This window comes from Corvus kubaryi, unplaced genomic scaffold (genome assembly GCF_017639235.1).
Source record: "Corvus kubaryi isolate FWS band 111438036 unplaced genomic scaffold, C.kubaryi_AGA036_p1.0 37386, whole genome shotgun sequence".
In the NCBI taxonomy this organism is placed as follows: domain Eukaryota; kingdom Metazoa; phylum Chordata; class Aves; order Passeriformes; family Corvidae; genus Corvus; species Corvus kubaryi.
Window position 1 is genome coordinate 1118378 of NW_024581128.1, and position 25180 is coordinate 1143557.

Genomic DNA, 25180 nt, shown 5'->3' on the forward strand with positions numbered 1-25180 from the left:
GGGACACTAGCTGGACATCTCTCTTGTGTAGTTATTTGAAGGTGCAGCAGCACCATTCATGGGAGACCTCTACACACAGCCGAGGAGTGAATCTTAACAATGGAGGCTTCGTGTCAGGCAAAGTAGAGCTGAAGTGCCAGGCATTGGTAGGTGAGCTTAAAAGTAAATTTTGTAACAGGTATTGCCTATTATTTTAAAACAAAAACCAGAGAACAACCTGTGAGTCCTTTTAGTCAATACATGAACAAATGTGGAGTTATGAGCTGCTAAGCAGTAAATAGAGTCATGGTTATCAAGTCAGCTCCCCTGTCCTCCCCCTGGAAAGAGGAGGTCACACAAAATAAGTGTGTTTCTTACTCCAGAGTCTGTGAAAAGTTTAGGAGCTAACTTTATCATCTGCTGTTTCTCCTTCTCTAGTATTAGGTAAATTATCTGTATTTCTGCTTTGTACTGAAGCTAACTCCACAGAAATACTATACAGTTATACAACAACCCTTCAAAAGCGGGGAGGAACATGAACCCAGCCCGGGGGAATGCTGTCTGGAAGTGCCTCAGCTGAGGCAGAGCATGGGAGCTGCTCCCGGAGGCAGAGGGCACACTGTGAGGGATGTGCTCAGCTCCCAGGAAATGAGGCACTCTTGTGTTTTGCCAAACTGCCAGCCCTGCATGCAGTGCTTTTCCCAACAGCCTCACCTGCCACGTGTCAGCAGCAGCTCAAGCCTAGACTTCCTTAAATCTGCTCCTTGGAGAGGAAAGGTTTGAGGATTTAAACAGCCAGTTGGTGATAATAAGTTTCTCTGCCAACTTCAGTTGAATTTTCACGAGCTTGTGGCCCACATCCATGGCAAAATAAAACCGTGCAGGCATTTACAGTAGGAATTACTCTTATAGCTTTTGTAATATAAAAATTATTTCGTCTCGATGGCTTTTGCTTGCTAATGATTACTATGTAGTAGTTCACACAGGCTTGCACACAGCTGTAGCCTGTACCTTAGCAGACCTGGGGAAGATGGGCACATCCCTGGCTGCTGTAGCATTTGGGGAAAGGAAAGGAACAGACAGTTCTTAATGTGGAGTGATCCTAACAGGAGAGAGTGAATGGCCATGAAAGGGAAGCAGAACCATTAGGGCATTAGAGAGCTCGTCATGCTGGGATCTAGACTTTGCAGGAAAGGATAGCATTTTGTAGCTGCTAAGGGAAACTGGATAGTCAAGTATTCCAGGGCTCCTGAGCAGTACAGCACAAGCTGTAACTCTGCAAACACAAGTAAAAATTCATGTACTTTGCAAAGATACGGTAATGCTTGCATCGAGTGCAATGACAGTCTGAGTTTAGCTGATGAAAGGCATCTAAGGGTAAATTTAAACCTGTCAGTATAGAAGAAGAGAAACTTGCTCAGCATCTCTAGAGGAAGTGATCTGAAAGAGCAAAAAAGCTACAAATGCTAAAGTGAATGTTTCTCAGATCAGTTATCAATCTCCTGTATCCTTCTGTGGGAGACTGTTCAGGAATTGTTCCTGCTTTACTAACCAGTCTAAGGGAAAAAGCAATTGAGGATGTTATGAATAGACACATAAAGCAGTTATCCACATCCTATGCAAGCTTCAATATTTCAGAGTTCAATAGTTATCTGCTACTTGCTAAAATTACCCAGCTCACCTGTAATTTTTTTCTCTGTTATCCTTTGTAAGCAGCAAGCCCACTTTAGAAGGGGATACCTGTCTCATACATATGGTCTATTAATAAATTGCTCAACTAAAATTTTGATTGTGCACCTATTTTGCCATCTGTCCTGTAGGTGTCTAAGAAGCTTCATAGTATTTTTTGCTAGAAAAACAGAACCTGTGAATTTTGGTGTTACTGTGCATGGTGTAGATGAATTGCCTCAATTTATTAGGTATTGTTTCTCTTTCTAAACTTCCTGTCTGATGTTAATCACTGGAGATTTCCAGAGTCTGTGAATGCAGAGGATTAGCCTGTGGAGATGAATGGTTTGTTGTTACCTACAGCAGGTCAGTTGAGCACACCCACGGATATGATTTTGGTCAGAAAGAACCTTTCACTACATGCCTCAGTCTCTCGGGGTGCCAGTGAAATCTCATGGGGCTGTAAGAAAACAGAAGCTGAAGTAGCATATAGTGTTTTCTCTTTGCTTACTGAAATTATTGTCTCTGCTTGTGCTACGTAAGAAACAATGCGTGGTGCTTCCAATATAATGATTCATCAATGTAGATGTGCTGTTAAAACCATCATGTTGGTGTTTTTGAAGGAGCCTTTGAGCTTAAACTTAAGATATGACCAGTATGATAAATAGTTTGGTACAAGGGCTTTCCTTCTGACAAGGACAAAGGTCACTTTATGAGGATAACAAATATCTATTTCTATAATTAAGGGTAGCTGTTTCAGCGTTTAAAAATGTTTCGTTTCATTCTGAGCCCTCATGTTTACGGGCTCCAATCTTTCTGGTATGTGCAGAATTTTTTAAACATTAAATTCTCCATTCAAATGCATCATAATTCTTAATAATGTTCTGGATACCTCGAACCACTGTTTGCTTTTAAACAAGTTTTCAGCAGAGATTGTGCTGCCTTCATTCGGTCCTCCAAATCTCCCATCCGCCTGTCTAAATTATTTTAACTGACATAGTTTCTAATTTACTCTCTCCAGTTGAGAGAGCTCCCTGTAGCTTGTCTATTTTAGCATTTAATTGCTGTATACTCTCCCAAATTAAATTCTGTAGTGATCCATTTTGCTCTGCTGGTGAAGCAGTGATCTTTTCATCTGAGCAAGATGGTGCGTGCGGCTCAGGCGCAGGGCTGGCATCCCACGCCGGGAGAGGGAGAACCTTCCAGCTCCTCTCTGGAGCTGGGTGGGGCCTGCAGGGGCAGTGGGCTTTGTGTCAGGGGACAGCTTTCCTCCAAAACAGTCTCCTTTAATTCTGAAGCCAAAGGAGAGGGAAACCCATTGTTTCTCTCAATGAGTTTTTAGGGCTAGACAAATTGCTTTGTCAATTATTTTCTGCCAAAGTTTGCTCCTCCTTAAAATCTGCCTATCTTTGGGGGCTTTTTAGCATTTGCTTTTGTAAAAGATGAAAAAGCAGCCCCTAAAAATATTATGCTGTACATTTTCCTTGTTTGTGATAAAGACAATAAAAATGATTGTTCCTTTTGACAAAATAATATCCAGTAAGGAAACTTGCTGTCTTCCCCAGTTAGGTCTTTTTTGGTTAACGTTTGTACAGTGATTATTAATTACTTAATATATTTCTGTTAAAGAGGTACCATTTACTATCTAAATAATTAAGAACTTCACTACTTTTTGATCTGGTTTCTGCTGAATGGAAATGTTGTCCTGTTATTTCTCAATATGTGTGTGTGGAAAGGAGGGCACTGGAGCCTCGGGGGTTACAGACAGCGCAGCAGGGTCACAGCTCTGCGTAGGCAAGCTGAGTTCAGGTGTGCAGAGGTAAAACATATCCTGCTGATTTCTCTGGGGGGACTCTTTCCCCAGCCCAAATAACCCACAGGAATATACACCATGAACAAAACCCAGCCAATATTTTGATTCTTTGTAACTCTAGAAGCTGGGAGGCAGTTTAACAGGAAATACAAAGCTGTTTCTTACTTATTTGCACCTCTTATATTAATCGTGAAGAAGACGTGCCAGTCAGTTGATAAGTACAGGATACAAGGTCATTAAAAATACATTTTTAAGGAAAGAGGACCACATAAAATTCACATTACAGCGTTATTTGTCTCTCCTATAAATTAAGAATCTGAGTTCAGACCTTTCGTGGGAAGGTGTTAATCTTTTGGCTTGCTTCCTTTGGAACAGAGTTGGGCACTGTTTAATAAATAGTGTGACGTGTCTGTCATCTGTGATCATCATCTTCCAAGTAAAAATGAGCTGTTTCTTTTGCAGCTGTGGGCCAAGCTCTCTGCTCTTAGCTCCTTAAGAGTACTTTAGTCCTGTTTTCTGTGAAAGGACCACTTTAGTAGGGAAAGATGGGGATGATTCCTAGACAAGGCCCGTGGTACACAGCATTGCTCCACAATTTTCTTGTTGTAGAAGGAGATCGGGCTGTGGGAATCCTTTATGCCAGGCAGATATTTATAGAAGGGTGGCACTTCCTGTGTAGTAAGTTTTGGCATGCCTGATACTGCTGAGAGTCAGGAATGGTGTGGCAGGGAATAATGCATGGTTGCATTACTGCAAAGGAATTTGTGTGATAAGTGGGTCTGGCCCTGTATCTGGGACAGTAAATACAGCTTCACTGGCTTCATTTGAACTGACTGCAGTTTTGCCAGTGTTAATTTTTCCTTCTCTGGCCCCAAACTTTGTAATATGATGGCCATTTCAGGGTTTGTGGAAGTAACTTAAAATGCCTGGGGAGGGATAGTGTTGGGGACTGCTCTTTGAAAAACCATCCACAGCTTTTTGAAACCCTGTTTGCAGCCTGTGTCTGTGCGTGTGCTGTAGGTCCCCAGGCTTTGGCAGAGCCGAGTGCAAGGGGAGAGCTTGTCTGAGCCTGGCCCTGCACTCGCAGCTTGTGATTCCTGTGGCTTCAGATTGACTGGAATTTGTCTTTTTGATGGCACCAGTGAATTGCACTTCTGTTGGTATCTGAGGTGACAGTGTTTTTAAAGTCTGTGCAAACACAAACAGTGTCCTTAGAAGTTGGGAACTACCTGAGTTCATTATTACTAATGTTCTTCTGTACAAAAAAGGAACACAACTGGGTATTGCTTGCTCCACATATTTCTTTGTCTGAATCAGAAATCAAAGTACTCCAGGGTATTAGGAAATCTTTCAGTTTTCTGTATTAATTTTTGTTTTGCTAGCTTCAAGCTCTTCTTATTCCAGATTTTTAATAATTTGCTCAAATTTTTCCTAAAGTACCAGGATGCACAAGTATCAGCTACTCAGTGGGCTCAGTGCAGAGCCAGCCACATGCTTCATCCTGCTGCTTTGCCAGCTGGGAACAGCTGATACAACTTGATATACTGCCCACATAGGGTTATTTCACCCAGAATAATGGTGTATGTTTGAGGCATTTCAGGGACTGTAGGGAGTAGGAGGAGGAGACTGCCAAGGGGAGTGAAACTGCTTGTGAGGGAAAAGTGTAGAATACAAAAGCAGAAATTCCCCTCCATAGGTGAGAATAATGGAGAAGTATTGCTGTGTGTTTATGTGCAGGTTTTACTCTTCTTAAGTGAACTATAATGATCAGTCTTGCAAACAAAGTACTTTTAGAATAATGTACAGGTTTCTCAGAGCCTTTAGTTGACCCAGCACAGCCATTATTCTGTTATGCTAGAAGACAGGCTGCTGTAGTTTCTGCTAACATACCAAATAGTTATATTTTTAATCATTTATTAATGATTTCTAGGAGAATGGCACTTTTTTTTCCAGTGTGCTGCTTCACTTACTAGAACTATACAGTAATAAACATGAAACAACAGAAAATGGTTGTTAACCAGTGCTCCATGTGTTCTCTTAAGAGTCCAGCAGTGCCCTTTCTCAGTCTCAGTAGGATGTTTGAGCTGGAAGGTAACATAGAAGTACTTGTATTTTACTGGCATTGTATGTTACCTTCTGTCTTTCTGCAATTCAGATATCATAGCTGATTTTATTTGCATAATACATTGCCTTTCTTAAAAGTAAAGGGTTTCCAAATTACTGTTTTCCTACAGAATGTGCTCCATCTTCACTGTTGAGTGTTGTATTTTGTCACCTCTCTTTATTATTGATTGGATTGTTTCTCTCTTGTAACTTCAAAATTGACTTTTCATGCCACCCTTTCACAAAACAGGATGTGGCAACCCTGGCAGTCACATGTATGTTAAACACCTGGAGTCATAACAGAGCCTTACACATTTTAAACCTTGATTATATGGGCAAAAGCAGAAAAGTTGAGCAATTAAAACATTTGCATTGGGATTCCTGCTTGACTTTCCACAAAAATTCACATGCTCATATGAGACACAAGTAACATCAGATCAGACTTTTACTGTTAAATGGATGTTATTTATTCAGTATCCTACCAAAGTGTGCTTCTCTTTGGAATAACTCATTCCAGCCTACTGCTCACCTGGTTCTGTCTACTCTGCTTGTAGGTTTGCTGTCTACTCCATTCTTGGATTATTTTCTCTCTGCTAAAAAACGCTACAGTATTTGTAGGAAGTGGTTATTATCGTGTTCTGGCATCCAAGGACAATTTTTAGAAGTTGTCTGTGTGTCAGAGTAGAAGATACAATCTGTTGTAAAATCAGTCATGGACCTAAGCACTTTGAGAATATTCTTTTAAGGTGCAAAAAGTTTTTCCCCCTCTGCTTACATAGCTAAAACCATGTAAGGCCAAACCTGTAAAGCTTAAGAGGAGGAAACATTGCAACACTTCCCTTTCTGGGAGGACAGGAGGGTATACTTAATCTTGCATGTGAAGCCAAATAAGACTTGAAAGATCAGGCACTGTCTATTTTTGTTTGGGTTTTGGGATTTTAGTTGGGTTTTTTTTGTATGATAAACTTACAAATTCAGATTTTTGTAGGCAACTGGAACCTGGAAAGTAAACTTTTGTCTTTGACCCACAAAAATGTTATGAGATTTATTCATTTCTTAGGAACACTGAACTCGATTGCCAAGTGTATCTTGTTCTTCAGAGCACATCAGGATATGCAGTGATAGGAAAATCTTCTTGCTCATGGCTGGCTTTTTCCCTTTGTCCTGGCACACAGCTGCCTGCATTCTTGTCTCCCTTTTCATCTACATCAGCTAACCCCAGAAGATTTCATTAGGAATTGCTGATGATCATCTTCACTGGGAGAACTTTGTCTCTTCCTTATTCATGTCTCTTATTCATTCTCTGATTCAGATAATCTGAAGGTGCAAATGACAAGATGATAATTTGTACAATAAGTAGATACTAAGTGAAAATGTAATTTCACATCATTTCAAAATTCTTCTGCCTTGATATGTGTCCACCTTCTGCATGCTTGCAAGTTCAATCTTGTGTTCTTTCTCTTCACTTCAGAACCATCATTGAATTGGAAATTGGGTTGGCTTATCTTGTTTGCTTTGACTTTTTTAGTAAAATTACCTTGATAAAGATATGCATCTGACATGCCAGAGAAGATGGTGTGTTTGTAACAAGAGAAAGTAGCCCGAGTACCCCTATTTTTTGGAGTCACTGAAGCATCTTGGTGTTCCCTATGATGATTCCCCCCAAGGGACCTTGTGGGAGGTCTGTGTGTTGCTCTCATGGCATTGGGTGCATGTAACAGGTGAGCCAGCACTGAGAAGGCATTTGTAGCTACACAAGGAAATAAATCCAGGTCTTTGTTGAATTGGGGAAATTCACAGCTGCTGAGAAGTGGTTTTCATAGACTGAGAGGAGCACATCAGAATACAGGCATGGTGTGGCTCATCAGTGATTCATCGGGAGGGCTGCAAGCAAATACCCACATTCATTATTTGTTCTGTCTAAGATCTGTTGATCTTGCGAAGATCAACATCTTACTGTCAACATCAACTATTCAAAATCTTCCAAGATGAGTTGTCTAAGATCCTGTTGGGTGTAAATGCCTGAACAGGTGCTGCAGTAAACCTTGCATTTGGTATAATGAGTTGTAATGTTAGTTATTCTAAAGGTATGGTATCATGACAGATTATTTTTGTTCATATCTGTGTAATAATGCAAACTCCCAGATCGTACTTCCCATTTTACACATTGTCAGAACCTTGGACCTTAATCTTGCTCTTTGATTGACAACTGCAGCCAGGGAAAGAGCACTCCTATTGTTTGTGAGAGTCGCATCTGTTCAACTTGATTCAGCTGAGAGTATTTGCATATTCTTAAGTATTTCTTCTGAGAGGGCCTAAATCCTTCTTAAGTGTTTGATGCATTTTTGAAATTCATTCATAAGGTATCTACATGCACTAATAGTTCTGTATAATATTGCTGTGCATAATCTGTCAGATAAGGCTAGTTTTTTAAACAAGGTATTCTTTGGGGATGACATATTACATTCTGACTTATTCTACTGGGCAGAAATGTCAAGTACTTTGAAAAAGGATGCTTGAATGTTTTGATTGAATTAGTATTCTTTATTCAACACAAATTGTCAACTGCAGTAAAATGTAGTCTTATTGTGAGAACATTTTTCAGAAGAATTAATAGCAGGGCTTTTTTGTTTTATTTTTTTTTTGTTACAGGAGCTTTATTACGTATAATCATTCCTTTCCTATTGATGCTGAGATTAGATGGAACAAGAGAGTAGATTCTTAGATGCATTCTAGATTAATTAGTCTGAATTGTTAAACCATGAGCAACACTTCTGTATTGAAATACAACTTAGGCTTTTCAAATAAAATGTTGGCTTTTGTCTTTCTGTATTTTGCTCTTTATTTTTTCCTTGCAAAATTTTTATCAGTATTTTTGGAAGTATTGTCAACTTCCATTTCGGAAACCTGTCACTCTTGATAGTGCACGTACAACACTAATGAGAAGAACCACTGCTGTGAAAAATATTCAGGTATTATATTTGAGTGTGGAACACAAACTAGATGATCTCAAACCATTATGTAAAAAAATACATGCATGGTTGAAACCCATGTCTTCTGTAGGTTGGAATTTCTAGCCCAGAACTATCCAAGTTTGGACAGAGCGAGTCCAGTTTGCTGTGAAAAGAAATGGAAATATTTTCCCAGCAATTTAACTGGATGTGTGCTGGGGATCTGCTTCAAGCTCAAGCCTTTAAAGACATCCTAGATCTTGTATGGAACACCACTAATCACAATGGCCAACCTTTTTTTTTTTCTATTGCACTAAGAAGGTGTTCAAAGCTCCACCACCATTAGTGACTGACGTAGTTTAAGAAATGGTTTTTTGTAGATCGACAGGGCCATAGTAATTTTTTGAAAAAACACAAACCCCAACCCCCCCTACAGATTTAATAAGTGCATTTTTTGTTTTGTGCACTTGCAGGTTTTAGTGTAACAGCGCCTTTTACATTAGCTTTGTTTTTCCTTTGCTTTCAGGAATCTCCTTCTGGACGTAGAAAAGCGCTTGCCACCAGCAGCATCAACATGAAGCAATATGCCAGCCCCATGCCTACACAGACAGATGTCAGGTTAAAATTCAAGCCTTTGTCTAAGAAAGTGGTATCTGCCACACTACAGTTCTCCTTATCTTGTATTTTCCTGAGGGAAGGAAAAGCCACGTAAGTTGTTGTTTGTTGGGTTTTTTTTAAACCAGATAGCCTGCTTTGTGTTGCTTTTCAAAGAATCCTTTGGATAAAGAGCTCTTTCTGTATAGAATGGTGGAATTTGAGAGTATCCTTCAGCATACCTATCATTCCTGCCATACTTGGTTTCTTAACTGAGTAGAAGTTGTTTCTTGCTCTGATTTCAGCCTTGTGCTCTTCAGAGACAAATGGCTTGTGCTCTACTCTTACAGACATTTTAAGTAACAACAGCTTAAAAGTATCTACAGGTCTGAAATCAACAGGAGTGTATGTTTTATGTGCATGTGTGTGTTCATCCAACAATAACCTTGGCAGACTTCAAGGGAGCCCACTGATACTTCACAAAGAATGCAGTAAGGACAAAGGCAGTTGGAAGGTGAGGGAGGGTGGAGTCAGAGTTAAGATTTTGGGTTGAGCACAAGAACATCCTGTGGAAGGAGTTCTCTTGGGCACTGGTTCCCACTCCCTTTACTCACTCGGTTCTGTCCCTTATTTCAGTGGCCTTTGGAGGGCAGAGGATACCGATTATTTTTGCAGATGCTGTAACCTCTCATGCAATTTCTGTCAGATTCCAGATGTTGGATATTCATGTGGCTGGAGAATGGATTGTTTGTCACAGTCCTGGTTTCAGCGAGGGTGTGCCGGTTTGGGCAAATTTGGAAATATATCCTCTGAGAGAAGGCAGGTTACAACCACCCCTCCCCCACCAGGTTTGGGAAAAAATAAATTTTCCTCGAAGGAAAGTGAAAGAGAAAAAAACTATTTATTTAACAAACACACAGGAAAAGGATAATAATGCTAAATAATAAAACCTCTTGCTCTGCTGAGAGAAAACCTGGGAAAATTTCAGAGTCCTTCCGTAGTCTTTCTCTCTCCCTCCTTGGAGCTGGGATGGGGTGGTGGGCCCACATCCAGGGCCAAGGCCTCGGCACAAAGTCCTCCCGATGTATTCTGATGTTGAAACTGTCCAGCGGGGAAGAAGGGAAAAATCAGAGTCCCAGGAAAACAAAGTTCAACTCTCCGGAGGAAAAGGAGCTGAAAGCTGGCTGTAAAGAAAGCAAGCTGAGTGTTTCCTTCCTCTCCTGCCACTGCTGTTAGAAGCAAGAGGAGTCTGTATCTCTCTGTGTCCTCGAAATATGAAAACCAAACTGCAAAACTGCTTTGAAGAGTTTGCTCGGTTTTTTTCCTCTCCCCCCTCTCAGGCTCAGTTTAAAGGCATAGAAAGGCACAGAATTAATTTCTGGGCATAGAACAGTGATATGGGATACAACATCATAAAGTCACCCCAAGACAGAGGGTATTTTTGGTTTTCCTTTCTGTCTCTAGAATATGGCAATGTGAGAATGGCAGAACAAAAAGAGGTAGATGGGGAAACTACTGCTGTAATGGTTCTTCTACCTCTGCTTAAATCTTTTTCTCTCCTAAAGACTAACAGTTTACTTCTAGCTTTCAGTATTCTGAATGCATTTGTAGACAATGCCCACTGCAATACAAGTGCCCAAAAAATGTTGCATGAACAGCTTTCCAGGCTGCCATGTTAAAACATTTTGACACAAAAAAGTCTTTTGTCTGCATGCTTTGAAAGCTACAGATGCATTCATTACTATTAATTACTATTACTGTTTCCCCTCTCTGATTAACCTGTTGTGAACCACATCTTGGCATACCATATAAGAATGATATTTTGAAGTATTTTGCTGTGATTTAACACGGTTAAAATGCAGCTGAAAATGAGAATGGAAAAAGTCAGTAGCAGATAAGCTATTTAACTTTTTTGGAACAACCAGCATCCATGAACTATACAGTAAATAGCTGTATTATGCTGTTTTAGGCCGTAATTCATAAAACCTGATCAATTTAGGTTTGCATGTACCTTCTTCCCGTTGAAATTGATAGGTGTCAGACTGAAGACCTGTAAGTCAGGTAGATTGTAAGTTATTGACAGGCCTTTCATAGTGCCCTGAACAAGGGATCTGAATAAAGCTGCTCTTTGTGAAAGCATTGGTTTCCAGTATGTGTAAACAGACAGTGCCTTACTAACCTTTTTTTTATCTTGTTAATGATTTCAGATATTTAGTAGAGGGATTTTAATTTCTGTAACGGCATCAGGAGTTATAAATGAATGTAGTGATAGGTATTGCATGCAGCATGTGGGCAGTAGGTCTGGCCAAGCATTTTCACTTTAACCAAAGCAGACCAAGCAAGCATTTAGCAGCCTTTCTGGGCTGGTTTAAAATTTTTGGAAGCAATCATTAAGTTAACTCTTGATGCAAAGCAGTATTTTTTTACCCTTTACAATTTTGTTAATTGAAAACTTTCCCTTCAGAAATTGATACATATTTATGAGTGTATTCATTTTGTTCTTTCACTATATTCAAGATCAGATCTGAGCTCGTAGACCTCCCTGAAGAAAACAGCAAAATATTTAAAGAATTTTTAAGAATGCAGTAATATCAGATGTGGAATTAACAAGCTGCATTTTAATGCCTGATATGATGTTTGTTATTTAGGGATGAAGACATGCAAAGCCTGGCTAGTTTGATGAGTATGAAACAAGCTGATATTGGTAACCTAGATGATTTTGAGGAAGACAATGAAGAAGATGAAGAAAACAGAGTGAATCAAGAGGAAAAGGCTGCAAAAATTACAGGTTGGTTTTGCCACGAGCATGGTGAAATAGAGTGTCCTTTGCTAATTGTCCCATGGTTTTTATCCTTATGCTGTATTTTTATTTCACTTAAAAAAAATCCTAACAACCAAAACAATATTTAGGATAGCTCGATTGAAGAGGAACCCATTCATAACTCAACAAAGTTTAATATTTGTGAATTCAAGAGTGTTGATTTGTGTCTGTGTGTCCTGTTTTTAGGAGAGAATGCACTAAGTAGGTAGCATTTTAGGGAAGCAAAGAACCAGTGTGAACAGAGGAGCAGAAAAAGTGGAGGGAAAGGGTCAGTGAGCCAGGAGACAAGAGGAGAGGGTCAGGTGAAATAATGAAGACAGTTTGTGAGAATAACTGCGAAATGAGTTGTGCTGTGGACAGATGCTGAGGTTCTGCTCAATAACATGGCAATTCCAGGCAGCATATTGCTGCCTTTTGGGTGGGGGTGTCTCATGGAAAAGAAATCAGGAGGCTGTTAAAGGACTTTAATGAATTTGATAGTGAGGTTGTTTGAAGTGAGATAGTGTAACCACATTTGAATTGCTGATAAAAATGCTTAGTGTGTCCAGGATAGCTGAACTAATCGAGGCAAGTCAGATCAGGATGAGATGATGTTAAATTGTTGGTGGAGATCAGTATGTAATACTGCTCCAGATGAGTTCTGTAGGAACTTTTTGTGTAAAGAATCAGGAAGAGAAAATTAACTTCTGGTGCCAGACTTCATAACTTCCAGTGCTCTTTTAAAATGTCTGAAATAAAAGGATCCTTCTCCAAAGTGGGGGAAGAGCATCCCAAGCGGAGAAGTGAATTGTCAAATCTGTTCTTGAAAATTCAGAGGAACATTGGTTCGGTGTTATGAAACATTACTTTCATCACTTCTTTTTGAGCTTTCGTTGCAATCAAAAGGTTCAGCCTGAAGGAGTTATTACTTAGTTACATTTAGTGTTGTGAAAGGATGCAAATATGTTTCTGTATGTTTTACATATTCAATTAAACATTTTTTACCCTGGCCAAATCTCTACTTATGCTGTTTGTGTCTGGCACAGAGTGTATTGGAAAGTCTGGAATGAAATATCTGAGGAACCAAGATAATGTATTCTTGGTCAGGGAGCAGAGATATACCAGTCTGGTCACACTGAAATCATTCTGCAAGGTCAACTTCTTTCCCAGTGTAACCAGAATAAATCAGATCACAACATCAAACAAAACCTGACATGTTCACCAGGCCATTGAATAATCACAGAGAAGGCCAAATTAAGGAGAGGTAATGTACAGTCTATAGAAACGCCGGTGCACAAGGTTTTTATTAAGATCTGCCAGGTACTGCGTTGAGGACTACAGAAAACCCATCTGCAGAAGGGCAGCAGTTGAAAAGCATCAGATCTTGCTTCTCAACTCTATTGATTTTGCATCATTCAAGAAGGGTATAAATGATTCCTAAACAAGCAAAAATCTGATGTAGGTTAGACTAGGCAGTCTACTATCCTTTGGGTATGGAGTGAACATCCCTGGAGATAGATGGGAAGGGTGAGCTGGCTGATATGCAACACTGGATCCTTGCTCATGGTGTTTTAGAGTCATTTCAGCTTTTCCATCTGCTATTGCAAAGGCCAAAATTATCTGTTCAAAGCTAAGAATACCTCCTTGAAAGACAGAAGTAATAAATGCTTCTGGAATACACAATTTCTGTGCATTGCTCAGCCGGCTCTGATACTGTTTGCTAACGATACAAGATGGGAAGGTTGGGTTGGTCTTTTTGTAGATGAATCATGACGTGGGGAAAGTCAGCCTTGGCCTTTTTCTTCTTATGTTGGCTACAACAGCTGAGTTGCTTTTTGGGCCTGGCCAGCTTTTCCCACCTTTGAGAAGGAGAGGGATGGAATGAGTGCATGCAATTTCCCAAGCAAATGGGAGAACATAAAACATAGGGCAGTAAGTAAACATTAATAAATAAGATCTAAAGTATCTATTTCAACATGTGTTCAAGATTGATTTCATTGGCAGTTGCAGTGACTACTGTAATAAATATAATGAATGGGGAAAGCTAGGAGAAGAGCTGAGGAACCAAGGGAGAAAGAGGTAGGAATCATTGTAGAAAAACAGGAAAAAATGTATAAAGATGGAAATGTAACAAAACTGCTGTAGTGAAGAATGCTTTCAAAAACAGTGTTCACAGAATACCATAAAGTTAATTGAGGAAGTTATATAACCCTTTTGAAAGCTTGTTGCTACCAACATTTTCTCTTGTGCTGTGCTGGGTGTTGGCAGCTGAGGAGCTGGAATGCTTCACTGAGTCAGAGCGCCCCGTGGCAAATCCCTCACCTTGGTGCGCCTGTTTTCCCAACTGTAAAATGGGGATGCTGCCTGTAACACCTCACTGGAACGATGGGAGCATTGCACTGTTAATGTTTGTAATTGGGATTGGAAAAAGTAAAGTGCAAGGAGCAAAGAGGGAGGGATTGTTCTCCTACCTTTGACTCAAGGTTTTCTCACAGAAGGAAGGGATGAGTTGATGACTGAAAAGTTATCATTCCCGAGGCACAGCTGCAAGAAGTGCTGCAAGTCTTTTATCAGACACTGTTCCTTTTTGCAGTGTACAACAATTTTTGTTGGTTTTGTTTGTGGGGGTTTTTTCATTGTGGCCAAAGTTACCGTTTCCTAGATTAACATATATATCCACTGCTGGGAGAACAAGGGAGGTCTGCTGTGTGGGGCTCTAGATGGTGCAGGTGAGTTAGGAAATGCTGCTTCTCTTCCTTGATGTGTTGCCTAACTTTGAGTAGGTATCTGTGCCTCTGTTTCTTCAGCTATGAAATAGGTGGTGCAATACTGACTGACCTCAAAAGCACTGTGGAATTTGAGGTGGTCAACATGGAACTGTTGCCATACAACTGACCAGACTGAAAGATGTTTTCCATTCCAAGCACTGCTTTCACTTAAAGAAGTGTCCCTCCATCTCAGGCTTTCTCCCTCTTCCTTCCCAGTATTTCTTGCTGAAATTTTTCATGTGTAAAATTTTTCATGTGTATCTCCCCCGACTGTTCTGTGTGAAGCTGAAAATTGTTTGTGGCCATGAATTAAGTTTCAAATATTTTGTTTCTACACTGTCAACATACATGGATTTAAACCTCCCAGCATTATCCTGTCCTTAGTCTTCAGTGGAACACAAGGTATCCCAAATGTACTTGAAGAAAATATGCCTCATAACTCACAAACAGGGCAGTAATGAATATGTTGTTTCTCTTAATGTTTTAATTGCTACTTAGAGCCTCATGCTGAAGTTAATAGCTGCCTCCTGCTCCATCTGCCCAGGAGCACAGTGGCTGTCCTGGGGCACCACATGGAATCAGCAACGTGCCCATGTGCTACCTATTGCAGGAGTCTGAATCCCAGCATGTTTCAAGAGCAGGCTTCTGGATAACAATATGTGTAACTCTTTTTTTGCAATTTGCAAAACCATACCTCTCCTGAAAACCTGGTAGATTTACTCTTTTTTTGTCAGGATCACCAAGCTGCTTGGAAAAAAAAGAAGAGGGAAAGAGAGAAGAATGAAAAAAATGCCAAAACCCAAACCAGTGATTTATGTGACATACTTGTAGAGCAAGCTAATGTGTGTTTGTAGATAATGAGATTTATAAAAGATAATATAGGATATAAATCTCCAACCTACCATTTCCATACTCCAAAATATGACATAAACCATTTAATATTGTAATGAGAAACATTGTAGTGCATATGGGTGTTTAGGTTGGCAGATAGGACCAGGTGATTCAGACCACATCAAAGAACTCCCTCTTTTTAAAGCTCTGAACTTAATTTGTTATTTTCTGACAATAAAAACTGGATTGTAATTGTTTTGGGGGTTTTTTTCACATGCTGACATAATAAATTGTAAATCATGTCAGCATCTGAGCCTGTTTTAAACTACTAATTCATTAGTATTGCTGTTTTGAGGTCAGCTCTGTTTTATTTGAGTACAGGAAGATATGTTCCATTGTCTATCTTGAGTCTTAAAAACTCCCAGAAGATAGTATTATATTATGCAGATTTGTGAGGTGTATGTATGGTTTTACACTGAGAAAGCTAAATTTTGGGGCAGTTTTGGTGTTATTTTTTAGGATAATAGTCTTATTTGTTGGAGCTAAAAGTAAGGAATTGAGGATGGTTACGTTAACTCTCTGTAGACAGATACAAGTATAATCCCATGTAAGTAGATTTCTGCTTTAAGGTCAGATCAGTTGGGAGATGCATTACAGAGGAATTCTGCTGGGGGTTTGTCACTGTCAGCATTTAGAATGCCCAGTAGATATTGGCAGAGTAGGTCATTTTACCTGGTAATTTGCAGATTGGCATGTCTTTGCAAAGCAGTTTAAATTTGGCGCAGAAGTTTTTATCCATATGACAGAAATACTATCAGGTTCTGGTCTGCTTTGGGCTTCAGGTTCTTTGTGCTGTCTGTGAAGGCATGAAATTAGGAGTGGTGTCAGCTATGAAAAAGCATGAAAAAGCCACCCTGACTAGGAAGTTCTGGGTGGCCATGAGCACCAACATGAACTGAGACAGCATGCTACTCAATTTTTACCTCAGTTTGATATCTTACTCCCTAAAACTAGTTCATTGAATAAAGACAAACTTTTGCTTTCCCAAACAAAAGCCGGATGAGAAAAAGTCAAGTTCAAAACAGCAGTAAACTAAAAGTGTTACTGAGAGGTAACTTCTCGTGTACTTCAAGAAATTGAAGTTTAAAGGAAATACAGGAATGACTGACATGAAGCTTTAACTTCACTGGTAACACCAGAAGACATCTTCCATTTATTTCATTGGGAAAAGACAGGTGATGAAAAAGGCTGTTGGTGGGGCAGTGATATTCAACAAGCAGGATCATCTCTCCTGCACACGTTTCTCTCGCCTTTTTGTCATCTGAAAGGATGAGGAAAGCTGTTCCCTCTCCACAGAAACTTACACTGAGGTCTCTAGAGATGCCCCAGGCTCAATCCCCATTACTACAGAAGGTCCATTTGTCAGATGCTGTGGATGGGACTGTGTTAAGGGGGGAGCAGAGAGGAATTTTCCCCCTTGGGCCAGAAGCCACTAAGACCTAGTTGTTTTTTCTTTCTTTCCTTCCAGAATTATGGAGGCATCCCCATCTTGACTAGAATTAAACATTAACACATTTTAAAAATTACTAGTTCATGGCAATTCAGAGCTCTCCACTATGGACAGAAGGGGAAATAGGTTTTTAACAAACAGCAAGGTGTTACTTACATAACGTGACAGTGAAAATTCACGTGATATATACATTCAGTTTGCATTCTCTTGGAACAATAGTGATCATGTATGTTAGAACTGTTTAGGTGAATTCAGCTTGTCATAGATCAGAATAGAATGGTGACTAATTGTAAATGTTAAATAATCAGAGTGCGTATAGAAATAAATACAAAAAATGCATGTTGTATAGATTAGTTTTCTGTAGCCTTGAGGATTTGGGAGGGAGATAAATTGTTCTGGGGCTGTTTTTGTGTTGATTGACAATGTTTTACTATTCAGGTTTCCTTCATGAGCCGGAAAAGTCTTTAAATTATATCTAGTACATCTGGCTAAATTTTCAACTGATGTGCATACTCGTCCTCATAAAACTAACTGCTGTTGCTGACACCATTAATCTGGCTAGGTTTTGCTTATGTCTTGTTAACTGGGTTTCATGTTAAATTATCACTGAAGCACCTACACAGGTACTTTGCTGTAGTTATATAATTGTAAGGACTCGTTCTAAATCTATTCTTTTACCCTCTTCTCCCTCGCTCTCTCTTTCTGGTAACAGTGTTCGTTCCACTTCTGTTTCATTAAATGCCCTTGCCTTACGTTTGTCTTGACTGGCTTCTATTTACAGAAATTGTAAACCAGTTGAATGCCCTGAGCAGCTTAGATGAAGATCAAGATGACTGCATAAAGCGAGCAAATATGCCTTCAGCTAAATCAGCCAGTTCCTCTGAAGGTCTATGAGCTTTCATCCTTTCTTTCTGTTTCTGATTGTATTTACTGTGACCCATTACCTTTTGACTCCTGCCTGTATTCAGCTGTCAGTTTTATCTCTGTGCTTCCACCCAGCATGACTCTCAGTAATTTGTAGTGCATCCAACAGGTAACAACATGATAGAGAAAGAGCCTGTCTCTGCTACAGCTCCATTGTCATCTGATAATGAACAAGAAAGAAAAAAAATTAAAAAAAAAAGAAAAAGAAACCATCAGACCCTAAGCTTAAAACATTAGTTGTGTAGTCAGTAATACTTGACCTTTCTAAAGTGACAAAATGTCCCCTCTCTGCTTTTATGCGCACGTTACATCCAAAAATTAAAATTTCCTACCGATAGTTAACATGTAGGTGAACAACCAAAATCACTGTATCTAGCTTGTTAGATGTTCTGCAACATTTATTTAATGAAGAAAAGAGAAGGCTTTCTTAGTAGCCATTTCTGTTACATAATGTTCTGATCAGCAAATAGAAGTTTCATTCATTTCACTTTTTTTTTCCCCTTTGTTGATGTACTTACTGGACTGTGTTAACTTAGTCGTGCAGTTCGTGTCATATCCTGGTGCAGTGTTTCGAGGGACTGTTGACACGGGGCTTTTTGAGCTTCAGGTATGTTGGATGAACAGTTTGTATCTATTTTAAAACAATATTCCAATTTGTTTGTAGAGCTTATCAATAAGCTTAATTTTCTGGATGAAGGGGAGCAAGACCTGGCCAACTCTAGCACGAACCCTTTTGGTGATCCTGACGCAGCAGAATTAAATCCATTTGGAGACCCCGATGTAGAAGGTAATGAGTTTGTTTTACCTAATTCATTGCTAATTGCAAATGCTTAGTGAAATATATTCTTATAGATTTTTATTTCTGTAGGGCTACAAATTAAAAATTTTATTTTGATTAAATAGGATTATTTCATGCAGCACTGAGGTAGCAATAGCAGTGATCCAGTTGCCACTAGAAAATTGATTTATCCTTTGAGTCACATCCTTTGTGTTGAGACACATTCTGTATATTTGCCGCTGGGGGCTACTGGTTGAAGCAGAGACTTTTAGACCTATCAGGTGTTACTAGTACTCACCTCATGCAGAATGAATGAGCAACACATACTGTCAAACAACCCTGTTCCACGTGGGTGATGGTTTATATCATAATTTCCTTCACTGCAATCTTAACTGCATCACAGCTATTCTTGGTTAGGACTAATCTTCATTATTACAATTTAATTTTCTCTCTTTTATTCTTCCTTCTTTTTTGCTTTTATGGCTTCCTCAGTTAAGCCTTCTGGCACCGTGCCTTGCACCACATGCTAGGTGTTAATCCCCTTTCCAGACTGACATGCCCATTCTTGTTCCATTTGGGTGAGATGTACAACCCCTGTAAATTTTTAATCTGATAAGATTTCGGCCGTAAGGCCAGAAAGGAGCATCAGGACAGCAAACATCTCTGCTGTCTTCAACTTCATGCCCAGATATGCAGGCTCTCATCTGCCGGATGTATCACTTTTAGGTTGCAGCTGCTCAAAAAGCCAATTCATAGTTAATTCCCAAGTTTGAAGCTGTACTTAACCTTTTCTGTTCAAAGCTCCAGGACTTTTCTTCCTACAGAAAACACCAAGTCACTCTGTAATGGCAATGGAGAAGAACCACGCTGAGCAGGAGCAGCCCAGGGTGCAGCTAGGGGATTTCTAAGGCCAGGTCAAAGAGAATGGATTTCCAAGCTGCAGTTTCCTCCTGTGGTCACTCACTCTCTTTGGACAAGCTGAATGTTTACTCACAATACGGTGTTTCTGCCTTTGGAATCAATAGAGTATGATGCGGGTGGGGATCAAGTCCTGTCATACTTTGGCTGTGGTGTGGCTCACAGCTTGTATTTCTGAAACAGGGACATTGCACTATATTCTGTATTTGGCAACTGAAGCCATAAAGCCACTATCCTGGGCACCTCCCTCCTATAAAGTTGTCAGGTTTTTCTACAGTTGCAGAAGTGAGTTGTTTCAGCTTTGTAGATACCAATATATATGGATTAGGTTCTGGTGTCCTAATCTTTGGCTTTGTTTCCTGTCTGTTCCTTGACAGTAAATTCCCTTAGGATCATGGAGGGAAGCAGAATAAGTGGGAATGTAAATCTCTCTGGTAGTCCATAAATAACTTGCTTTAAGATACTCAGCCTATATTCCTTTCTTCCTTCTCTGCTCTAGAAAGTAGAGCTCCCGTCTCCATGGAGAAAGCTGTACAAGTCCCATCCTACCTAAACTGCTTCTTCCAAACCCAGCTTTTCTTTCCTTTCCAGAGAGAACCCATTCTGGAAGAAAGCAGTGGGTGTTATGGCCACAAAATACAGGCACTCTTTCTTGTCTTGGGAACAGGCAGAAACAGCTGGTGTTGTTTCTTAATACTGGAGTAGCTTGATACCTCATGGCAAGTTCACTATGAGCATCCAAGAAAGACATCAGCCTGCTTGTGTTCCTAAAACGCTCTCAGAGTATCAGGGGCATGGTTTTTTTCAGTTGATTCTGGTTCTTTTGGTGACATCTGCCTTTACTGTCATCTTCAGTCATAGTTGTGGGCACTTTTCCATTTCTCTGGGTCTGTTCTGTGTACCTGGGACAGTCTCTGTGATCAGACTCTTGGGTCCCATCTACAGCTGTGGGCAGCAATGCTGAGTTGTTGGGTGTGTGAATACCAAGTATTCCTCCCACGCACAGTCACTGTCATGCAGCAGTCAACATAGCATAACAGGACAGTGATTGGGATAAACAGGGTGTCACTGGATTCTTCCTATGGTGTCATAAGGTGTTTTTTATCTGGGTGGGATGGACCTTCCGTAAGGTTCATGTGACAGTGTCTTCCTGGAGCACTAAACCAGGTTGAAAGATCTGAGGAGTTCCAGGCTATCAGACAAAGAGTGGGACATCTGGTGTGGCATTTTTAAAGCTTTTATGTTATGTTGAGTGGCTCCTGAGGGATTCTTCTTTTTACTTAGACACCTCTGAGAAGCTCTGACTCTTCCACTCCAGACCTGTCTTGTCCCTGTAATGGGAACTGGTTATGTTCTCATTACCTTGCTTGGCCTTCTTGACATGTGCCTTTCCTCCAGTCCTCTTCTTCCACAGAAAGTTGAGGGGGAGAAAAAATGGTGCTGAGACAAATTAGAGAAGATGGTTTTGGTCTTCAGGAACAGCAGTAGTCTGCTGTGTATTTCTATGGCTAATTGGATCCGTGTCTCTACATGGGGAGCACCTAGATCTTACCATTTTGGGGAGATTTCCCTTTGTTTTGAAATGCATTTTGAAGCTACGCAATATTGTAGCTGTTCTCATCCTGTTGCCCAACTGCTGAAGGCTGCCCTGTTTATGTCCTGTTGTTTACTCATAGTTCTTCTATTCTGAGACCTCAGTGGAACTTTTATTACTGCCATCTCTTTCTAGGAAGCTCTTTGAGACTGTGCCTGCTTGTTTGCTTTTGCATCCTGATGTGAATGTAAGCTTTTTGGTGGCCACCCCAGAAGCTCAAGAGCATGACAGAGGTTCAGGAGTTTAAGGCAGGCTTTCTCCTACAGGCTTAAAGAGTCACATTACCTGTTCCACTTGTCTTGTGATCTGCTTAAATCAAGAGATTAACTTTTTATGTGTGCAGGGATGAAGTATTTTTCTGTTCACTTACATGTTAGTCTCTTTATCTTTTTATCTGGACAAGGCATAATCTGGAACTTAGACTTTGCGAAAGTTCAGAGTCTTCTATAGAATTTGTTACTTAATTTCCCCAAGACGTGCAGAGCAGCCAGCTGGAGCCTCCTTTTCCTGAGTACTCTGCCATCAGATGTGAGGAGGCATGATGTGCCATTTGGCAGAGGTATTCAGAGGATATTCCTATCAAGCCTGTGTGTGCTCAGAGTCACCCAGAGTATGAATATGTATGTATTGACAGTCACTCAAAGAGAAAGGAGGATTACTTGCCAGTAGATAGATACTTGTTTCCTAGATAGATATTTCTTGTGCCTGTTCACAAACCAGCTACTTTCCCTCTATCTTCCTAATCCCATAATCGCTTAACCCTGGGAATGTGGGGTGGAGAGAAACTAAAGTCACGAGTGCTTCCAGCATCCGTGTGCACGCTGTAGGTGTGGTGCATGGCAGAGGGTCAGCAGCGAGCTGGCTCTGGATGCTGCTGGGATTTAAAAAGTCCTCAGTGTCAATGATCTTACATGCACAGCGGAGTGAATGTGCATATGAACAACTCACCTCAAAAAGATCTTCAGGTGTGTTTCTTGGTTGACATGTCAAATTGAGGCTTACTCCCTCTGTATCTACGAGGTCAGCTAGACATTAGAAATCTGGGGAAATAAAAAATAATCTCTTTGAACAGTATATCGCTACAACTTTATGCTAGACAACCTTTACATGATCAAATGAGGACTGCCTTTTGGATTTTTAGTCACAGTGCAACAGAATTATAAAATCAGTTAATTTCTGTGTGAAATACTTATTTGGGGAAGTCAACATGTACAACAAATGAAAGTAGAAAAATCACAACACACTTTCATCACTCCAGATATTTTTTTGATTAGGTGAGGAATACAAATTTTTAAGTTGCATATGATGTATACAACACACATAAGACATGAAGGTAACTCTTTGCTGGCACCCCCTGTCATTTTGAACACCATTTACTTCAGCAGTGTATTTCATTACCTTGCGTGTGGACTTCTGAGCTCCCTGCAGCATGTTTTACACTGAAAATGAAAACAGTGTTACAATGCAGCACCTAACCCCAAATCGTTCCAGGATAGTCCTACACACAGAGCAGCACAGGAACTAATTGAGAGGAAAATGGTGACTTTGCCCCTTCTATTTCTTCATGAAAAGCAGTGTGTTGTGAGTGTATGAATAAAAGGATCAGAAAATCACCGCTGGTACGTGGGGATGCCAGTCATTACTCTTTCTAGAAGCACTGGGCAGTTCCATTTTTACTCCGTGCTGTTTGTTGGGTGCTCGCGTCCCGTCGTGCCCGTGTGCCTGCCTGCCAGTCAGGCAGCCTGTGGCGTAACTGAGTATCTCTTACATGTGGCTCGTTCTTTCATCCTCTGCCAAGGGGAAAGTGGTATGTGCGATGTTTTGGTGGAGGTTTTGTTTGGTTTTAAGGGATGTGTCACAATATGTTTGTGTTACAAAAGGCAAGTGGGTTGAAGGGCAGGGTGATTTCTGGAGATGCTCTGGCTGATTGTGCAGATAGGTAGTGCCAGAATGATTATTATCACAAACAGGGTTTCTCAGTGGATTTAGGGCAGGTAATGTTTCCAGAATCTGGCACAAGAGCAGCTGGTACTTCTGCTGTAGTAATACTTCTACCTCTCTTGTTGTCACTCCTACCCCTGTGGCTTTATTACTTAATCATGCAAAATTATTTTGTGTTTGACCCTTGAAGTGCCAAACTGCAAACATCTTTTTCTTTTTTTTTTTTAAATTTCTATCAATGTAGAGACCGAAGTCCTATGTGGAGCTATGATGAATGATGAACAGGGGAATCTGTTGCCTTCTGAATGTAACAGCAGCTTCGAGAGGGAAATTGACCCCTTCTAAGCTGTTGTATGTTTGGCCTGCCAAAGTGCACTTCTCAGCATCATTAGCTCTTTGAGAAAATGAGTCTGTTACAGGAAAGTGACAGGTGACAGTGGGTGTGGCTTTAAGAGCAGTGCTGTTGAGTCATTGTCATAACAACTTAATTGGTTATAGAGATGCTTGTGATGACCAACATCTGACACAAAGCTAGTTCTAAAGGGTTTCAGAGATCCCATGGGAGACACCTGTTTGGTTTCAGGTGGGGACCCTTGTGGGAACCCTCCCTCCCTGCAGGGACACTGAAGGAAGCAGAAGGGGGAGGAAAATAGTATCCTGGAGGGCAAGAGTAGAGCGAATGAGTAGCCAGGTTAAGTGGGTTCTCTCTCTACAAAATTCTGCCTATAAAAGTGTCTTGAAAATGACATTTTTAGATGCCTTTTTAATTTCAGCCTGTGTGTAGGATTTTGTGAAATATTTTAGTTAGTAACAATCCAGAGGTGTCTAAGCACTGATATGAAACACTGTGTGTGTGGGGCCAAACATGTAGTTACTGTTGAGCCAATGAAAAAGAGAAAGAATTTTGTCATAGTTAGGGTTACAGCACTTTGATCCAGTGTTGAAATAGAAAGAATTGCAAAAACCATTTGCATTGCCCCTTAAAATTTATCAGATCTAAACAAGCATTTAATTCATTGTTTCCAGGAGACACTTTAAAGCAAATAAAAATAAAAGCTTACACTATAGTTTTAAGGGGTTGTTTCCCTGAATGTTTTTAACTGCAGGATGTATTCCTGACTTTCCTTCTTGTGTTATCAGAAAGTTTCCCTCAGGTGTGATAATGTGTGTTTATCAACAGATTCATGTGCAGGTGCAGTGATCCATCATATGGAGTTGCAGAAGCAGCTATTTGTAGTTGTCCACTCTCTTGATAAAATATTCTAATATCTGAGCAAAGTTTAAAGTAGTGAAAAGTTTGGTTAAAGCTTTGTCAATAAGCAATGCTATTTGAACAAGATATTGGTCCTTTTTTTCCTGTATTTCATTAGGTTATTTTTGCTTTTTGTATGGAGCTGTCTTCTAAGGACACATCTCCAAAGCACTTCTGCTTGGTCTAGTTCATCAAATCACTAAATGTGTGGGTAATATTTGAGTAGTATTCTGACTACCATGACCTTCAAGGCATGGTATGTCCAGTATATACTGTAGATACAGTAAGGGTGGGATTTGATTCCCCTGACTTTAAAAACAGTTTGGACATATGCCTGTAAGCTTTGAGTGTAAAGGAGTCAGCTCAGCTGCAAATACCCACACTGAGGACACGTCAGAGCAAGCAAAGCGAAGCTTTTGCTTGCTATGACCACCTGCAATGGACACTAGTATGACCTAAGTCTGTATAGAACCACTTTTCCAGTTTAGCTTAAAATAAATGAAAAAGTACATTTTAAATATTGGGCTCTGCTATGATATATTTAATCTATAGTACTCTAAAGGATTCTTGCTTGATTTGATCATATTTGTGTTTTTAAGAATTTCTTCCTTAAATGCTTTATTTTCCCTTGCCAGTTAAGCTATAGACCTTCAATATTATTTCACTGTGGCTTTTTCTGAAACAGCTTTCGTAAAAGGATGTGGGTTTATGATCACATCACCACATAAACTAGGGTTAATACACATCACCTGCTGT

At 40.1% G+C, this 25180-nt stretch overlaps 1 protein-coding gene across 13 annotated transcripts in view; it reads left to right on the forward strand.

Moving 5' to 3' along the window:
* The window catches only part of EHBP1 (EH domain binding protein 1), a 212526-nt gene that overhangs the window by 69489 nt on the left and 117857 nt on the right, over positions 1 to 25180 (forward strand). For 10 of the 13 annotated variants that reach the window (XM_042036615.1, XM_042036602.1, XM_042036604.1 and 7 more), the window contains exons 6-9: positions 9041 to 9222; positions 11757 to 11896; positions 17799 to 17903; positions 18606 to 18728. In XM_042036615.1, coding sequence (XP_041892549.1) covers positions 9041 to 9222; positions 11757 to 11896; positions 17799 to 17903; positions 18606 to 18728 — 550 coding nt within the window. The remainder of the gene's footprint in view (positions 1 to 9040; positions 9223 to 11756; positions 11897 to 17798; positions 17904 to 18605; positions 18729 to 25180) is intronic. The other 3 variants (XM_042036607.1, XM_042036608.1, XM_042036614.1) reach the window with 1 other exon arrangement.